Source organism: Rhineura floridana, chromosome 2, assembly GCF_030035675.1.
Source record: "Rhineura floridana isolate rRhiFlo1 chromosome 2, rRhiFlo1.hap2, whole genome shotgun sequence".
NCBI lineage: Eukaryota > Metazoa > Chordata > Lepidosauria > Squamata > Rhineuridae > Rhineura > Rhineura floridana.
Window position 1 is genome coordinate 128,891,468 of NC_084481.1, and position 19,529 is coordinate 128,910,996.

At 41.6% G+C, this 19,529-nt stretch overlaps 2 protein-coding genes across 5 annotated transcripts in view; one reads left to right on the forward strand and one right to left on the reverse strand.

Annotated features, from left to right (window-relative positions):
- The window catches only part of CSTF3 (cleavage stimulation factor subunit 3), a 76,839-nt gene extending 66,784 nt beyond the window's left edge, over positions 1-10,055 (forward strand). For 3 of the 4 annotated variants that reach the window (XM_061610533.1, XM_061610534.1, XM_061610532.1), the window contains 6 exons: positions 214-283; positions 2,368-2,563; positions 6,720-6,873; positions 7,250-7,344; positions 7,484-7,544; positions 9,335-10,055. In XM_061610533.1, the coding sequence (XP_061466517.1) occupies positions 214-283; positions 2,368-2,563; positions 6,720-6,873; positions 7,250-7,344; positions 7,484-7,544; positions 9,335-9,537 (779 nt within the window). In that variant the 3' untranslated portion in view covers positions 9,538-10,055. The remainder of the gene's footprint in view (positions 1-213; positions 284-2,367; positions 2,564-6,719; positions 6,874-7,249; positions 7,345-7,483; positions 7,545-9,334) is intronic. The other variant, XM_061610531.1, reaches the window with a different exon arrangement.
- Positions 8,868-19,529, reverse strand: part of TCP11L1 (t-complex 11 like 1) — a 38,499-nt gene continuing 27,837 nt past the window's right edge. The window contains exons 9-11 of the mRNA XM_061610539.1: positions 16,519-16,700; positions 15,509-15,681; positions 8,868-14,544 (exon numbers count right to left, since the gene is read on the reverse strand). Coding sequence (XP_061466523.1) covers positions 14,336-14,544; positions 15,509-15,681; positions 16,519-16,700 — 564 coding nt within the window. The 3' untranslated portion in view covers positions 8,868-14,335. The remainder of the gene's footprint in view (positions 14,545-15,508; positions 15,682-16,518; positions 16,701-19,529) is intronic.

The following is a 19,529-nucleotide window of genomic DNA, read 5'->3' on the forward strand; positions in this document are numbered from 1 at the left end:
ACCCAAGAATCTTTCAACCATAATGGGAGAAGCAGCCAATGGTGTATTATTTTAGCCATAAATAAATTGTGGATTGCAGACTGAGGTTTTAATCTTTCGTATGAATCAAAATTACTTCAAAGTACTGTTTCCCCCTTGTATTTTCCAAGTTTTAAAAACAAAATATATTTAAAGCTTGTTTTCATCTCTCTTTTTAAAAACTTTTTTAAATAGAGGATAATAATACAAGAGTCCTGTTTGAACGCGTATTAACCTCAGGGAGCCTCCCACCTGAGAAATCTGGGTAAGCCGCGCCGAAGCTCCATTCCAAGTGGTCTGTTTTGCTGTACTTGAAAGCACTTGTACAACATAGATAATATCACAGATTAATGAGGGGATAGTTTGTTGCAGCATGTACTTCCATTTTTGTCCTAAATAAGGAGCTGAGAGACAGAAGCCATAGATTGTAGGAATTTTTGATGGAGTTCATTGCTTGGATGCCAGAAGGTATCTTCATCTCCAGTGGGAGGATAAATGCCATATAGTGTGTTATTGGCAAGTCGATTTGGCCAATATAGAATGAGAGGACTTGGACATTTTTGCTTACGTGCATGCACGCATTTTGTCAGATTATATACCTCCCTGTATCCCTCCTTGCTACTTTTTCCATTCCATTCTGTTTGCTCACTGATCTCGTCTCTCTTTGGCCAATGGCCTCCACAGCCTCATAGCCAATTCTGTGCTAGCCTGAAACATTCCAGGAAAAGGAGAATTGGGGAATTATGTAAATGAAAGCTAGGCACTTATCCACTGTTACCATTTTTGTCTGTCAGTATCAGTTCGTAGCTGACCCCAGTTATCAAGGCTTCCAGTTGCAGTGCAGTGTCATGCCGTTTGAACAAGCTGCTTTTTCTCTCTACGTTCTGCCTTTAGCGACTCTCTTCCCCACCCCCTTTTTGCAGACGGGGCAAAAACACCAATTGGTTGCCTCATGCGTTCAACCTGAAGCAACTGGCAGCACCAGCAGTATGGAACCAATTCCTTTGCCTGGCACTCCTTCCCAGGACAGTATGGTTAATGCCCATGAGTGGTCTGCAGGCCCCTTTACCACTGCCAGCTGATTGGCACTGGAAACTGCTGAGGAGCACACCATTAGGCTCCTTGCACGCACAGTGTTTGTGTGTGGCTGAGTAGGGGAAGGGGGGGCAAGCTCTATGTCAAGGGTGGGGAACCTTTTTCACTTGGCAGGATCTGCCTTGCAGGCAAAATTTAACAGGTGGGCAGGGTTGCCCACCTGTCGATCACATTACATCATTATGACATCACATGATTGGCAGGCTGAGGCACCCACCTCTCAAAATCCCTTGTTCTTGTCTTTAGTCTCCACAATCAGGGAATTAAAGGGGGGGGGAGACTTGCAAAAGCCTCTTTCAAGTCTCTCCCCCCACCATCCCCCTTTAAGTCTCTGTCTTGGAGAATTAAAAGGGAAATGCAGAGCGATTTGGAAAATGCTTTTGCAAATCTCCCCCCCCCCCAACTCCCTGATCATGGAAACTTTAAGGTAGCCCTCCATGCTCCTGTTGAGCAAACAGGATGGCAGGAGCAGTCTTAAAGCCTATGCAAAAGCCTCTTAGAAGTGGCATACACACACACACACACTGCTTCAAAGGGCACTTTTTCACAGGGCTTAAATCTCTGTTCAGCTAGTGAGCAGCAATTAACGTCTGCTGCCTTCGCTATGTGATCTTGTTTCCTGCTGGGAACTAGTGATGTCAGCTAGTGGGTGGGTAGGTGTGGCTTGGGGGACTTGCCCATATGGGCTAAATCGGACCCCATAGGGGTTCATGATTGGTCCAGAGGCCGGGAGTTCCTCACCCCTGCTCTGTGTGTATGACAGCGAGTGAGGAGATGTGTGTGCTTGACTATATCTGAGTATGTGCTGTCAGCATGCAGCCTCCAATCCACTGGGTTCCCACCCACCCCCTGCTCCGGATGTACAGGGACTGGCCGTTACTACTTTCTAAGAGTCTCCTGGGTCTAAAACAGATGGAGGCAAATGACTCAGCTATACATCTGCTATGGTTTCTGGTTGTAGGATAAAGACATGATAGTTGACTGGCAGCTGTCAACGAGTCTCATAGTTCCCCTCTCCATCTTCTGGAATAGTTTTCATGCCAACATAGAATTAGATATTCTGGGTAGCAAACCACTGGCAAGAGTAGATGAGAGGGTTTCTTTAGTCAGTGGGCAAGCAGCTGGCTATCACTGTGGTGGATTGAGCCAGTTGGTTGCTGAGCACTCTTGTAAATGATTGCATTTATTGTAGACAATATGTGCTGAGCATGTTATTTCCTTTAGCATTTGTTCTTTCTGTATTTTCCTTTACAGAGAGATATGGGCCCGATTTTTGGCTTTTGAAAGTAATATTGGTGACTTGGCTAGTATACTGAAAGTGGAGAAACGGAGATTTACAGCCTTCAAAGAGGAATATGAGGGCAAAGAAACAGCTTTGCTAGTAGACCGATACAAGTTTATGGATTTGTACCCCTGTTCTGCCAGTGAACTCAAGGCTCTTGGTTATAAGGTAAGGAGATGATTGCATTCCAGCATATTCATTTGGAGAGGGAAATCAGGTCCATAACATGGCTACTTACATTGCCTTCACTGTTGCTTTTAAAAATGCTAAAATCTGTAACTCAACTTCCAACATGGTTCTGCCAGTTTCAAACCTTTAGATAGCAATTCAGATACAAGCAGGAACTTGGAACTCAATGCAAACACCTTCTCTTTATTTTTAGGAATGGATGGTCTGGAGATGGGTGGTGGATGTCACCCTATTGTCATGGTGAGACCACTTCCTGGTGAAGTTTAGACTTATGGTTCCAATTCTCCCTGCAGGGGTGGTGAACAGATTAGAATGGTCTGCCCCCGGAGACTATTGGATTCGTAAATGACCAGGGGGAGTTCCTAGTAGATAGAACGGGTCATGATGTGGAACAACGAGACACATCAGGCTCTTAACACGGTTGCCCTCTCCTGCATTGTGGAGCCCTGTTTGCACCTTGATACACCAGTGAACGAAGGGCAATGAAACAGGCTAGATGACAGCTAGAGTACAAGTGGCAAAAGAAGTGCTGTGAGGTTGATTGGGCAGGAGTAAAACATCATAACCATGCCTACTGTGTGGCACATGAGGGTAGCAAAGAAGGCCCACTTCTCTGCCTCCATCACATCCTCAAGTAGCTGCCCAGTGGAGCTTTCTGCATTGTCGGGTCTGTGACATCAACTCCAGGAAATGGAATTTTAGACTCTTTGGAGGCCCACTGTAAATTGTTTGCAAGGCACTTTGAGGGTAAAGTTGCTTGCCTCCGTAGCAGTCTTGATGCCCCATCCACATCTACTGTAGTTCCCAGTGAGGCATTCAGTGCAACATCTGCTGCAACTTCTTGGGATTGGTTTCAGTTGATGTGGCCTGATGACGTGGACAAAGTGCTTGCGACAATGCGGCCAGCAATGTGTTCTGTCAACCCTTGCCCTTCTTGGCTTATTAAAGCTTGCCAACAGGGTGTGACCAAGTGGATCCAGGGTGTGGTCAACGTGTCATTGTGTGAGGGAGTGGTGCCAGCCGCCCTGAAAGAGACGGTGATCTGACTGCTCCTGAAAAAGCCCACCCTGGACCCATTGGTTTGTGACAACTACCAGTCACAAATACCCTCTGTTTAGGGAGTGATTGAGAGGGTTGTAGCATAACAATTGCAGGTACTCGTGAATGAACCAGATTATCTTGACCCATCTGGGTTCAGTCTTGTTTATGGAACTGCACTGGCCTTGGTCATCTTGATGGAAGACTTTTATCAGGAGAAGGACAGAGGGAGTACAATCCTGTTGTTCTTACTTTTGGTACCATTTACCATGGTATCCTTCTGGGACGACTTGGTGATATTGATATCGGAAGCACTGTTTTGCAGTGGTTCTGATCCTATCTCCAGGGTCTTTTTCAGAGAGTAGCATAGGGTGATTGTCTTTCGGCCCCCTGGCAGTTGTGCTGTGGAGTGCCGTGGAATACCATCTTGTCCCCCAGTGCTGTTTAATATCTTTATGAAGCCTTTGGGAGCAGTCATCAGGAGATTTGGGGTGAGATGTCAGCAGCATGCTGTTGATACCCAGCTCTATTTCTCTTTAACATCTGAATTGGGAGAGGCCGTGCAAGTCCTGGACCGCTGCCTGGACTCGTTGTTGGGCTGGATGAGGGCCAATAAACTGAGTCTGAATCCTAGCAAGACAAAGGCGCTGTGGGTTGGTGGTTCCGAAGTTCATATAATTGGTCAGTTGCCTGCTGTGGACGGGGTTTTAATCTCTGAAAGAGCAGGATCATAGTCTGAGGGTGTTCCTGGATCCATCTTTGTCACTAGAGGCCCAAGTGACCTCTTTCAACAGGGCTTTTAAGTAGAGACCTTAATCCAGTCTGGGTCTGTATTGGAATTGCTTTTTAGGATGCTTTTTGAAGTTTTTTTAAAGATGTTTTAGAGTGTTTTGCGTGTTTTTGTCTGTCACCCTGGGCTCCTACTGGAAGGCCAGAAAGTTGTTGTTGTTGTTGTTATTAAACAACAGGAACAATAACTTTTTTACTGTTTCCACATGGAGGGCACTTTATATTATTCCAAATTGGCAGGTGTTATCCTATGAGAAGCTATATATAGGCAGTGACTGGCATCATAGAATCATAGAGTTGGAAGGTACCTGGGAGACTGTGTAGTCCAAAGCCCTCCTCAACACTGGATAGACAGCATCCCTGGCATTCAGTCTCTGTTTAAATACTTCTAGCCAGAGAGATCCCACCGTGTCCTGAGGCAGTCTGTTCTTCAGTGTGCACCACGACACTATCAAATGGGTTGTTATCCTCATTGGTTGAGGAGGCAGGAAAAAAAATATCAGCACCAGGTTGCTTATGGGTAGTCCCTTGGAGCCTCAGATATTTTTTCTGCCTCACTTGAAAAGGGCACTTTTGCTGGCAATCTTCTTGCCTTGATTGCCCTTACCGGTTGGGAGTGTGCAAGTCTTGATTTTATGGGAAGGGTGTGCGTCTGTCTCTGAGCCTGACTATCCCTATAATGTTTAAATGATAATCTGGTTATGTGCTGTTTACTACTGTTTCTACTGGGACTTCTGCTGATCCTTTTAAAGTTCCCTTTAATTAAGTCATAACTAATTGATTTCTTTTACCTAATAATCAATTCATCCTGATTATTCCCCTTCCACCACTCAGATGTTTCTAAAGAATTAATTGCTTCTATAATTTTCAAGTTGATTGCCTTAAATACCAGTCAACTGAGTTAACAAAGTCTTAATTGCTACCTGATTAAACAATTCGATCTTAACCCGCTCACTAAAAATAGATGGTGATTCATTGTTGTAACCTTGTGTGATCGAAATGCATTTAAAAAGATCAAGAATGGGGAAACAAGTGGCAGCTGGCTTCTCCAAGACCAAGCAAGGTCTTGGAAGGGCGGGGGAGAAAGCCAATGTAAAGCACACTGAGGAAGGTGGCAATGGTGTGAAAAGTAGCACCTGCCATGTTGGGACACCCCAGCCACCTGGCACAGGCAACACATTGCAGCCCAAGTGGTCCTGCAGGAGCAGAAACATCAGTGAGCCTTTTCTTCTGGGAATGGATTTTGCAGTAGCATTGTTGGGTAGCGAAATTGACTAGAGCCAGTGCTAGCAGCAGCAGCAGAAAAAGAAAAGCAAACTAATAGCAAGAGAATTGTCAGAGGCAGGAGAGGAGCCTGAACTGGTCCTAGACTGGCAGACACAAATTAACTTTCCTGAGAAGGAGCAGCCAATTGGCTTCTTCCTCCATTACAATCAAAAATGAATTGTGTTGCACCAACACTGCTTCCACCTCTGGCCATAGGCTGCTACAACAGCTCAAGTCCAACTGTATTCTCGCCCCATTTTTTAATTAGAAAGGCAGTTAATGTATTTTGGGCAATATCCAACTAAAGCCTCCCATCGGTACAATTTACACTTGCACAATGGAACTTCATCCCTCTCTATGTGCCCCTAAATCTGTTCTAAGGGTTCCCCCAACCCTCTGGATCAGATTGAGGGGGATGCACAGAGGCAGGGGGGGATAGTTCTGTTGTACAAGCTTAAATCCTTGAGTTGACAGGATGCAGTAGTTGTACTCCCCTTTACAGTTATTAAGAGCAGGCAGACCTCTTCTTATTCAGAAATGGACAAAGTTTGATCTGGTGTCCATTGCTGCTTCATGCATACCTAGAGATACTGCTCTGGCCCAGTCCATGCATATTTATTTATTTTATTTATTTATTAAACTTGTATACTGCCCCATAGCCAAAGCTCTCTGGGGGGTTTACAAGAACTAAAAACAAATACAATTTAAAATACATCTTTTAAAAACAATTTAAAACACAATTTAAAAATTTAAAACAATGTATGTGGAGAATGGAATCCCCTACTTCAGCTGGCATCAGGCATTGCTCTGTGGTGTTGATACTTGCTACGCCCAACATAAGACTGAGGAATCAATGACAACTTAATAATGTATTTATTTAATGAAGAGTGCTATTGTGCTGATGTCCTGCTTGTGGGCTTCCCATAGTTATCGGACTGGTCACTGTGCAAGCAAAATGCTGGATTAGATAAGCCTTGTCTGATCCCACAGGGCTGCTCTTACGTTCTTAATTTATGCTTTTTCTCATGCTATGAATTTCCAGGATGTGTCTCGGGCAAAGCTAGCAACCATAATTCCAGATCCTGTTGTGGCTCCTTCAATAGCGCCTGTACTAAAAGATGAAGTGGACAGGAAGCCAGAATATCCAAAACCAGATACCCAGCAGATGATTCCATTTCAGCCAAGACATTTAGCACGTAAGCTTGAGTTGTCATTTTGAAAGAGAAACTTGCCATCTACCCTATTCAGATTTTATTTTTTAACAAAGCATCAATTTTAGTTCATTCTCATTCATCCATACATGTAAAGGTCTTATTGTCATCTTGAATGTTTTGTATGAGCCTAGTTTAAAGCACATATTTAAGTGCTCCGCTATATTGGGATCTGAGCAAAATAAAGTCTGAGGTAGAGTTAACTGATCTCCAACTTTTTGTTCATTCTTGTATGGTGATTTTTAAAGATCAGTTACTTAACTTTTTTTAAAAAAAAGTTACTCCTATCAGTGCCCAGTTGTTTCTCCTTAGTTACATGAGCCATTAAGAGTGAAATGTGTATTGTTTTATTACTTACTAGCTCCGGGTTTGCACCCAGTCCCTGGTGGTGTCTTTCCAGTCCCGCCTGCTGCTGTAGTTCTAATGAAGCTTCTCCCACCTCCTGTGTGTTTTCAGGTTGGTCATGATTAAAATGGTTTAAAACTTTGCAATCTGGTTGCATTCTGCTTCAATGCATTAAAGATTTCATTCTGTTTAATTCTACTGGTTTTATCATAATACATCTTGTTAAATTGCCCATTTTTTTCTTTTTCAGGGCCCATTTGTGCAAGTGGATGAACTCATGGATATTGTCAGGAGATGCAAACTCCCAGAGAGTAAGTTGTTTTAATCCATTTAAGCACATGGTTATATCCCTAGACAGCACTATGTTCCTTAATCCTGAAGTCTTGGGGACACCTATTTGAGGTATTGGCAATTACACAATTCAGGGTTTATGACATTGGCACATGCGTGTACTTAATTTTGCCAAAATAATATTTTGATTTTCAAGATGCTAAGTAAAATATTGAATAGTTTCTGTAACTACTGGTAATGGAGAACTGTTCTGAAGTTTACAAAATGAAAAGCAAAACGCAGCTGCTGTGAATATGGTTCTGACAGCCTTTCCTTCAAACATGCTACACTCACATAATGAATCAGGAATCATTTAATTATTTGTTGTTGGGATCTACAGAACTAAATATATTAATTCATCACTCAGAATCTGTCTTGTTAATCATACCATTTTTATTTATCTTCTACAATGACTTCATAGTTTTGGAAGTAAATGTATTTCAGCATGGTTGGCACCTGTTGCAGGGTGAATGCTAAACCTTGAAGGGGAGACTCATGTATGCCATCACACAGTGGACACATACCGACCTCCTCAGTGCTAATTGGTATGTCTCTATAGACCTGTCTTCCCCCCCTTGAGCTTTAGGGTGTATGTCATACAGATGCATACTTCAAACAAATCAGACTAAGCAAGGGCTACCATACAGCTGCAGGGACTGTGATAGAAGAATTATGCCACAAGTATTATCAAAAGGTGTATTCAGGCATGCTTGTTTCAATATCCCATGGAAGATCATTGCACAGGAGCTGGCAAAATAATCTTGGTATTCTCTCAGATCTTAAAATCCACCTGATCAATTCTGTTTTAATTCTTTGCCTACATATATTCAAAAACTAACAGAAGCCCAGAATAAAACCAGGAAGTTTATAAGTCTTCCTGCCCAAAGTGCTGAGGTTGAGTGCAGGGGATAGGTATATGTGGAACTCGCAAAAACCAGGATTATCTTTGTTGTTATTAGATTTATGTCCTACCCTTCCTCCCAGCAGGAGCCCAGGGCGGCAAACAAAAGCACTAAAAATATTAAAGCATCATAAAAACAATGTTTTCAAAAACGTTATTTTTTTGTTGTTGCTATTCCACCAGCATCTGCAAACATTTCCTTTCAGTGAGCTTTTAAACCTGTTCTAGTATGTTATTGTTTATTAGTTGGCTCTCTGAATCTTTTAATACTGCTTTTAGTTAGTAGTTTAGTATTGGGGGGGGGTGTTGTTTGTTTTTAATGATTTTTTTTCCAGATTCTGTTAGCTGCTTTGAGCACATCTGTTGGAGGGGAAAAGCAAGATAGAAACTTTAATAGAAAGTATAAATTCAAACTAGAGAAAGTGCCCTTTATCAGATTTTCAAATGGTTTGCTAGAGACATTGTTCTACTTCAAATACTGAAGAAAGGATTACATAGGTACTTGGCCTTTGATGAAGTGCTCTTCTAGAAAAACAGAGTGCTTGCATCATTTGAAACTACTGTGAGTATATATCTCAGAGTATACCAGTTACTTATTCTTCTGTGATCTTATCTGAAATTAGAATTTCCAAATTAGAATGTTTCGACAATATGTCATCCCCTTCCAGCTGAAAATGTTTTCACTGCCCTAGATGTTATGAAATCGAAGGCTGCCATATACATTTGAATGCATAAATAAATAAAAGAATTAAGGTCCATGTATAATGTTTTAATATTTTGAAACAAACTGAACATGTATTATACTAAATGGACATTGTTATTATAAGCCAACGTTCATAAAAGCCATTGTTTTTCTTCCCTACTCCAAAGCTGTGGATGAAGCTGTAAGGATCATTACTGGAGCACTGCCTGACTTAACAATGGAAGGGAATGGACCTTTGGAAAATAATACCCTTCTCAATAAATCTGTCAAAAGACCAAATGAAGATTCAGATGATGATGAAGAAAAAGGATCAGTGGTTCCTCCCATTCATGACATTTACAGAGCACGACAGCAAAAGCGAATCCGATGAGACATATTGCAATTGCAATGGTGAAAAATAAAGGACTTCTAACATTTTTTCCTTCTACAAATCAAATGTTTAAAAGGGATTGAAGTTTCTAACATGCATCTTGCAACAGACGTTGCTTTGTTACTGTGGTGCCTCTTTTTTACAGCCGGTTCTTCATCAGAAAAGAAAAAAGGCAGATGAATCTTAGAACAAGCAAATATGAGCTCTGGCAGAAATTCCAGGTTTTTGAACACAGTGTGCAAAATTTCTGAATTGCATTTGGTTGCTCTTCTAATGTATTGCCATCTACCACATGGAATCTGGTGGAGGTTCTGACAGTTTTATTTTAAAAACTGGACGGCATATAATTGTGAAATACTTTAAATTCACACTGCTGGAAAACAAACAGTTGTTCTCAGTTTGCTGATGTAGTGTCTGTCCTGCCTTATTCTTTGTTTTTATTTATGGCAGAGTGAATGGAAGCTGTTTTTGTAGTTTAAAATGGAAAAACATTCCTTTCCAATAAAGGATCTCCATAATGCCATGCCTCATGCTGCTTTATTTCTAGCACAGCATTAATTTAATTACCACTAATTGGCAACATAATCCTATGGTGTAGACTAAGCAGGGTGGGTGGGAGATTGACTGCCAGCACTACCACCCCTCCCAAAGCCCCGTTTACCCACTGGGGAGAGGGGGGAGCAGCCTTTTCCTTTTTGTTTGCAGTTTGTCTTCCCTTGCCCTTGTGGCTAGTATGAAGGAAGTTCTTCCTCAGCTCAGGGCTTCTTCTGCAGGCATGTCAGAGGAAAAAAGATCCCCCCCTCCACTGTCCCCCCAGCACCTCTGGCAGCTCATATTATGCAGTTGGGGCTCCCTTTTGGCTAGAAAAGTGGCATTTATGCTGTATCTAATGGCCCCTCAGCTGACCCATCCCACAGCTTTATTAACGTACCACATTAGCAGTGTACCTCGCCTCTCCGGCCCAAAAAAGTAGAAGCAAACATTCATGTTCTTTGAGCCTGGGATCTCCTTATGAAGGGAAAATAATGCCTTTCCACCAAGACATTCAAGGCAGTTTACAATTTAAAATATTACATCAGCGGAAATGGTTATAATCCCAACAGCCATAGATAATTAAGGGCCAGTGTATAGCTTAACTCTGCCGTATGGCAATGGATACCATGAGACAAACTGGCTGCTCCATGGGGATGCTCAAAGTATTTAATCATTACAATTACAACTAGACCTGCACTGATCTGTGCCATCTAGATGCATGTACAGATTGAAACTTACTTAGCAATCAGTTTTTACACCTCTACTCCAAAAAAAATATAACATTGCATTTAAATATATTTTAATATGTGAAAATGGATATTAATGCAGATATGGGATGGATTTATAGGTAAACACATACTGAGGTTTACTGTAAAGTCATTTGTAGTCTCCAAACACATTCAAGTAGAATGCTACCATCCCTCTACACATGCTCAGAAATGCAGAGGCCAACAGCAGTCAACACACCAGTATGCTCTGAAAGTTACAGATGTCTACTTCCCCGTGTGCTAACAGGTACTATTAGACTAAGCTTTTCTTTTAGAGCAATCCAGTACCTGAAATACCTCAGTGGCAATAAGGCCTATACAATACAGTATAGTGCCACAGAGACTATGCCACTCACCCTGTTTGCACCGCTGCTGCATACTAGGACTGAGAAGGGTGACACTGATGCGGTGCAGGAGTGCTGGATTGGCTCTGCTGGTGCATTTGTGGAGCACCAATGCCTCACCCCTCTCCATCCTGTTATGCAGCAGCAACTCTACCTGAGGGAGGTCAGGTGAGCAGCAGAGCCCCATCATGCTGTCTGCTACTGTCCATCCCTGCAGTTCTTACAAGAATTGTACTTTAAGCGGCTGTTTTTCCCTCTAGGATTTGAACATACACAGATAACAAAAAAGGAATTTGGAAAAAAAAATCCCTGCCTACAGCAAGTGTTGCTAAGGTAATGAAAGGAGCTAAAAATGGGGAAAGTGGCATACAAACCAGAAAGGTCACCGTCATTGCTATTTATATGGAGCTGCAACATATATGTCACAAAAATTATAACAGATGAGTTGCAGTCTTGTATTAGTGTTGTATTATACATGGCATAAATAACATAAAGGACTGAAGAAAAACAGTAACAAGTTCACACTATTAACAGCTTCCAGGAAATACACATCAGACAATGTTGGCAGGACACTGAATAGCCACCTATAGTGCCCCCCCACACTTTCCAACTCATTTGTTGCAAATTACCAAACAGCACTTTTCTTTTCAAAACAAGTAAAATGTGTGAGATTAGCCCTAAAGCAACAATTCATTTGGCCAATATAACTTAGAAATAGTGATTTTACACTCAGGTTTAGAACCAAGAGGCACAGTCCATGCAAAGTTAAGCACATTGCAGTTTAATTAATCAATGGGAGAAATTTAAGCAAGTGCTTAACCTTTCTATTGAAGTTTTTGGGATTTTCAAGTTACTAATTTTGGCTGGATCATTGCCAATGTTTTTCCATATTAAAAACATGGATTTAATATTTTATGGTAAGCTTAAATAGATGTTTACTCATATTTTCACAGAAAGGAAAACCTTTTACAGTGCAACACATGTCTACTCAGAAGTAAGCTTCATTAGGTTCAATGGGACTTACTCCCAGGTAAGTGTGTATTGAATTGCAGCCTTTGGTCTATATCCAAATCACAATAATCACATTTCAAAAGCCAAAGGACAAATATAAAGAGAGTCACCCCAACTAAGGGTTCAGTAAAATGCATCAAGAGATGCATTTTATTGAAGAGATTGCTGGATCAAGGCAGAATATTTGTTCTGATTGATTATGAAGTCAAGTTCACCAAACTGCCATGTCAAAAGTTTCCTTTAACTGTCTGTTGTGATCAAACTATTTGCTTAGGAGAAATTCTATTAGCGAGAGTGATTACTTAAGCAGTAGGATAGCAGCTTGGATCTCTGCTCCCTTTTAAGTTTTTAGTGCTTACATTTAATAAGCAGCCACTAAACATTCAGGAACTATACTGCACATTCTGACTTTCCAACCAATAAACATTTCTAAAGCCACTTCACTGAATTATTCTTGCTTTCCACATTTTTGACATAAGCATCCAAGATGTTTATGAAGTCCTGAAAAACTTTTTAAAACCTAGCAGGTTTTCTACAAACTCAGTGTAACATTACAAATAGTTAATCTCCTACCATAAATTTAAAATTGTTGTGTCTAACCTAGAAATGAATGTCTTGCATCCAAGTCCAGTAACAGTGATACAAGTTTGGAGGCAAACATCCTTCTTACGGACAATTTGCTGAACCAATCCCACCAAAGGCTACTTTATGAGATAACGAGGGAGCGTGGGGAACAGAATCCACTAGTGATCAGTGCCGTCCATCTCTCTGCAAGTACACATGCAGAAGCATTATGCTTGCACCCTACAACTATGCATAAAGACCACTTGGATCGGGGATATGGTATTTTATAGCCCATGCTCAACTTAACCCATCATCTTTAAATCACAAACTTTTATATGTACATAAAATCCAGAATGAAATTAAAAGGATATTGTTATGCAACTTTTTCAGATATCCAGAAGTTTTAGTTCTCACAAGACAGAGAAACAGTATCTTGAGCCTACAGAATGTGAATACTGTAGTAGAGAAGAACCAGAAAATACTCTACAAAAATATAGTTATATACATTTTTGGTAGAATATCTGCGAGGTACAGAATCAAATACTGTAGAAAAGAAATGACTGGCAGAAAGACTAAGAGCCTTGCAGACTACATATAAAGTGCTTTAACTGCGAATATCCAAGTTTTTAATATGTGGAAATGGAAGTTACTGTTACAGTTGTTAGGATGAGCTTCAAGAACCATGTAACTTAATATAGAACGAGAAGTTTATTAACCTCTTTTGCATTAAGGTACATGCTAATAGGATAATTTCAGCAGCTATCATTTTAGTCCTACCTCCGACTAAAAAAAAAAGCCAACACATATCCAGTTCTTACGTGTTTTGAATTAAGAACTAAGCTGGTGTACTTTCATGTATTTTTTACATTATATCCACTCTGCACTGTCATTGCTACTGTATTAAAATGTGTTCAGGAAAGCCGTTTTCCAAAGGTTGCAAGGGTTCTACAATATATAAATTTGACCACCCTGCTCCAAACAATGACTCATGTACAGAAGCACTCTTCGATAATGTGGATCTGCTGAGGCAGACCACAACAGACTAATGTGCAATGAGGAAGATGGCAAACTCATCCCACAGCTTGCTTGCATGCCCTGCACAGCAGGCAGAAGGATGAGGGTGGGGTGGAGTCAGTGCACTCTCAGCACCCGTCCAATAGCAGACAGTCATTCACAGGGGTTTCTAAACAAAGCCCCTTCAAGCACTACTCAAACATTAAAATTGGGTGACAGGAGAGAGAAGTGAACACTTAAATCTTGGAACTTCCACCTCTACCTCCCCCCCCGCACCACCTAAATTCATCTGCGCTGTGCCACATTCCATTTCCTGAACAGCACTGGCCTGTGCTTGAGGGGGGCTGGAAGGCAATAGGGGATACCAAGACAAATTTTGGGGGTCCCTATGAGGCAACTGGGGTCTGAAAAAGGCTTCCGTTTTCCAACCCTCATAATTCTGAAAGAAAACACAAGTGTAACATTGGGTATGCAGCCTTCTACTACCACCCTACTCTGAATTGAAGCCGTCTTCTTTAGGATAGCATACAACTGAGTTTGGCGATCTTCCGGTTTTCCTTGAAACTAGGATGATTCTTTATTCAGGACTTTGCTGAGAACTGCATCGTAGTAAGGACTGAAGACCAGCCTATTGTAGTCAACAAGGCGAACATACTTGACAGCCATTTCCTCCAGCTCTTTCTGAATAGGACCTAATCCACCAGGAATAACAGGAAAGGATTTTTGATGTCCAGAAGCAAGGTAGCTCTCCAAAAATGACTGGATTCTTGTATCTTGAGAGGGGAAGTAAGTAAATTATTGGTAAGACTTATCAGGAGATCCTGGCTTCCTCTTCCGATGACAGACATACATATCAAATAAGTCCATAATGGTGCTTCATTTTTTTTTATACAATACCCTTATCCCAATCATAAACATGTATCTCAACCAGGATCTAGAGTTCTTTTTTATTCATTTCATACATTCTCATGTATCTCTACCTCCCAGTTCCAAGATGAATACTGTAATCCCTAGATTTTTTTTTAAAAGACATCCCTTGCTCTTCTACACCCCTCAATTCCAAAAATTCCTGGAGAAAATCCTTCATCTTCCACAAGCTGTCCTTTCCTGCTATTTGGCCTCCACCTTCAGAAAGTAGCCTTTCAATGGTTATTATAGACAGCGGTGCGGTTACATTTGCATGTCTTATTAAGCCGGATATGCATGGTATATGCACCTGCAGAAAGACCTGTTCCTGTCACATTGCTCTTCCCTTTACACAAGTGGCTGGAGAAGCCAGGATTCAGCACTTAAAGATAACTTCCCATTACATGCAAACTCTTTAACTGGTTTTTAGCTCCCAAACAAGATAGAGTTAGTAAATCATAGTTTAATGCAGGCTTAATATCCTGGCTTGTTTTGAAGCCATTAATCATAGTTTCCGGGTTTACATACAATGAGGAGCTATGGTTCAGTGCTGAAACTGGCACATTTTACCCACTCGTACAAAGGGAGGAGTGCTACTTGCTAATGCATGCTGCTTGTGCATATCCTGGCTTACTAAAACAGGGTTTTTGGCTTAGTCTTACAGCCAATATGATCTCTCATCTCGAAACGAGTGCATTCACCCTTTTGAAACTTTACTAACTCTATTTTATAACATTAAGGTAGTTCCATGTTTTACTTATACACACAGAACAATAGATTTTGTACAACAACTTGCAGGGGAAAAGGAAATTTGATAGGGACAAACCATACCTATCAGTTTGCATATGGTGTTATCAGGATTGGCCACAGCTTGGATTTGTCCCTTAAGCTCAGTCTCTTTTTCAAGTGTGAAAGGTGTGAATCCATGTTGGGAAAGGCAACTATTAACTTCAGCACAGATCTTTTCACTTATGACAGCCAAAGCTTCACTCAAGCTGGAGGACCTAGAAAAAAGGGAATTAGATTATCAAGGTTTTCATGTATTTTAACAGCTCATAAACAACTTGGGAGTCAGTGTGGTGTAGTGGTTAGGAGTGTTGGACTACGACCTGGGAGACCAGGGTTCGAATCCCCACACAGCCATGAAGCCCACTGGGTGACCTTGGGCCAGTCACCGCCTCTCAGCCTCAGAGGAAGGCAATGGTTAACCACCTCTGAATGCTGCTTACCATGAAAACCCTATTCATAGGGTCGCCATAAATCAGCATTGACTTGAAGACAGTCCATTTCCATTTTCCAAACAACTTGGAATTGAATTGACTTGTTAGCTAATGCTTGCCTGCTAACGGGCATAAATCTTGCTAAATGAAGGAACATTAGTGGAGGAATCATAACACATCAATCACTTTAAAAAAAAAAGTCTGAGGGATTTGTGTTCACGAGAACATGTGTGTGGAATTTCCTAGACACAACTGGGAGATGATCTGTATTTAGAAAAATCCAGACCTGTAACAAACCACCTATAACCCTTTCCCCTTACATATGTATTTTGTTTACATGGGAGAGCATCAGTTAGGAGATTCCCCCAGCCCTCTGTTTTGAAGTGATATAATCAGAAAAGGACTATACCATGTGATTACTTCCAATGTGTGGATCAGAGCTATCCAACAAGCTGTTTGTGGGAACAGCATTCCCCATAATTTCTAAACCTTTTACTACTTTGATATGCAGGGAAGAATGTGCAGGGCTCCTTTCAAAAAAGGCCTGAAATCTGAGCAAAATTCACTTCCATACCATTCTGCACCACACTATAAAGGGGTCCAAAGCTGCATGGTACTCACGGAAGATGCAGACCTGTCAGCAGTACCCGGATAACCATTTTGAGATTGGTGGTAAAGGCTGGCAAACCTGAAAGTGCTGTGCCTGCAGCATTGTATGTCACCAGAAGAATCGCCCCAGTTAAAATAAGCTGGTCCAATTCCAACTGCATTTCCTGGAAACGGCTTTGGTCCATTAGCACAGTCTGCAAAAAAGGTTTTAAACACAACAGAGGAGAGTAAATTTAGAATGCAGGGTGAACAACAAGATCCTGCTAGAATGAAATAGTACAGCATCTCCAGTCTCTCTCTGGCCCAAACCCACTCCAAGGTCAAGAGGTTTTCTGTTGAGACAGTGCTTCTACAGATAATGGCAACACCCCCACCTCAATCCTCTGGTCTAGCCTAGTGCTGTACCAAGTACCTAGTCAGGCACAGCTGAGTTAGGTCCACCCAGCTTACCCACTCAAGTCTCAGTAATGCACGCCAGTTTAGTCCTTTCATCCACAATCAAATTGGATAAGCATGGTCTTGTTACAGACAGACCTAGCATAACTGCACCACCAGACGCAGCAGATAAGCTACCAGGAACTTCATTTAATCAAGGCCCATCCATACCACACTAAATTCTGGCCTTAATCAACCTTCACTGGATCTTTTCAATCCTGGTTCAACTTGCTCAGTAGCAATCCAGTGGAATAGGGAGCAAGCACAACCACAGAAAAACCACACACTCAAAACTGTAACTGAAACAAATACACCGGTTTATTATACAAAGCTCAGAAATGTGGTAGTAATGAGTGACTTCAACTACCCAGACATAGACTGGCCGCATATGTGCTCCAGTCACGACAAAGAAGCAAAATTTCTAGATATTCTAAATGACTATTCCCTAGACCAGTTGGTCATGGAACCGACCAGAGGGACGGCAACCCTGGACTTAATCCTCAGTGGGGACCGGGACCTGGTGCAAGATGTAAGTGTTGTTGAACCGATTGGGAGCAGTGACCATAGTGCTATTAAATTAAACATACATGTAAATGGCCAATTGGCTAGAAAATCCAACACGGTCACATTTGACTTCAAAAGAGGAAACTTCACAAAAATGAGGGGATTGGTAAAAAGAAAGCTGAAAAACAAAGTCCAGAGGGTCACATCACTCAAAAATGCTTGGAAGTTGTTTAAAAACACTATATTAGAAGCACAACTGGAGTGCATACCGCAGATCAGAAAAGGTACTGCCAGGGCCAAGAAGATGCCAGCATGGTTAACGAGCAAAGTCAAGGAAGCTCTTCAAGGCAAAAAGTCTTCCTTCAGAAAATGGAAGTTTGTCCGAATGAAGAAAATAAAAAGGAGCACAAACTCTGGCAAATTAAATGCAAGAAGACAATAAGGGATGCTAAAAAAGATTTTGAGGAGCACATTGCTAAGAACATAAAAACCAACAACAAAAAAATCTATAAACACATTCAAAGCAGGAGACCATCTAGGGAGACAATTGGACCCTTGGATGATAAGGGAGTCAAAGGTGTACTAAAGAACAATAAGGAGATTGCAGAGAAGCTAAATGAATTCTTTTCATCTGTCTTCACAGTGGAAGATATAGGGCAGATCCCTGAACCTGAACTAACATTTGCAGGAAGAGATTCTGAGGAACTGAGACAAATAGTGGCAACGAGATTCTAGGCTTAATCGACAATATAAAAACTGACAGATCACCGGGCCCGGATGGCATCCACCCGAGAGTTCTCAAAGAACTCAAAGGTGAAATTGCTGATCTGCTAACTAAAATATGTAACTTGTCCCTCGGGTCCTCCTCCGTGCCTGAGGACTGGAAAGTGGCAAATGTAACGCCAATCTTCAAAAAGGGATCCAGAGGGGATCCCGGAAATTACAGGCCAGTTAGCTTAACTTCTGTCCCTGGAAAACTGGTAGAAAGTATGATTAAAGCTAGATTAACTAAGCACATAGAAGAACAAGCCTTGCTGAAGCAGAGCCAGCATGGCTTCGGCAAGGGAAAGTCCTGTCTCAGTAACCTATTAGAATTCTTTCAGTGTCAACAAGCATATAGATAGAGGTGATCCAGTGGACATAGTGTACTTAGACTTTCAAAAAGCTTTTGACAAGGTACCTCACCAAAGGCTTCTGAGGAAGCTTAGCAGTCATGGAATAAGAGGAGAGGTCCTCTTGTGGATAAGGAATTGGTTAAGAAGCAGAAAGCAGAGAGTAGGAATAAACGGACAGTTCTCCCAATGGAGGGCTGTAGAAAGTGGAGTCCCTCAAGGATCAGTATTGGGACCTGTACTTTTCAACTTGTTCATTAATGACCTAGAATTAGGAGTGAGCAGTGAAGTGGCTAAGTTTGCTGACGATACTAAATTGTTCAGGGTTGTAAAAACAAAAAGGGATTGCGAAGAGCTCCAAAAAGACCTCTGCAAACTGAGTGAATGGGCAGGAAAATGGCAAATGCAATTCAATATAAACAAGTGTAAAATTATGCATATTGGAGCAAAAAATCTTAATTTCATATATACGCTCATGGGGCCTGAACTGGTGGTGACCGACCAGGAGAGAGACCCTGGGGTTGTAGTGGACAGCACGATGAAAATGTCGACCTAGTGTGCGGCAGCTGTGAAAAAGGCAAATTCCATGCTAGGGATAATTAGGAAAGGTATTGAAAATAAAACAGCCGATATCACAATGCCGTTGTATAAATCTATGGTGCGGCTGCATTTGGAATACTGTGTACAGTTCTGGTCGCCTCATCTCAAAAAGGATATGATAGGGTTGGAAATGGTTCAGAAGAGGGCAACCAGAATGATCATGGGGATGGAGCGACTCCCTTACGAGGAAAGGTTGCAGCATTTGGGGCTTTTTAGTTTAGAGAAAAGGCAGGTCAGAGACATGATAGAAGTGTATAAAATTATGCATGGCATTGAGAAAGTGGATAGAGAAAAGTTCTTCTCCCTCTCTCATAGTACTAGAACTTGTGGACATTCAAAGAAGCTGAACGCTGGAAGATTCAGGACTGACAA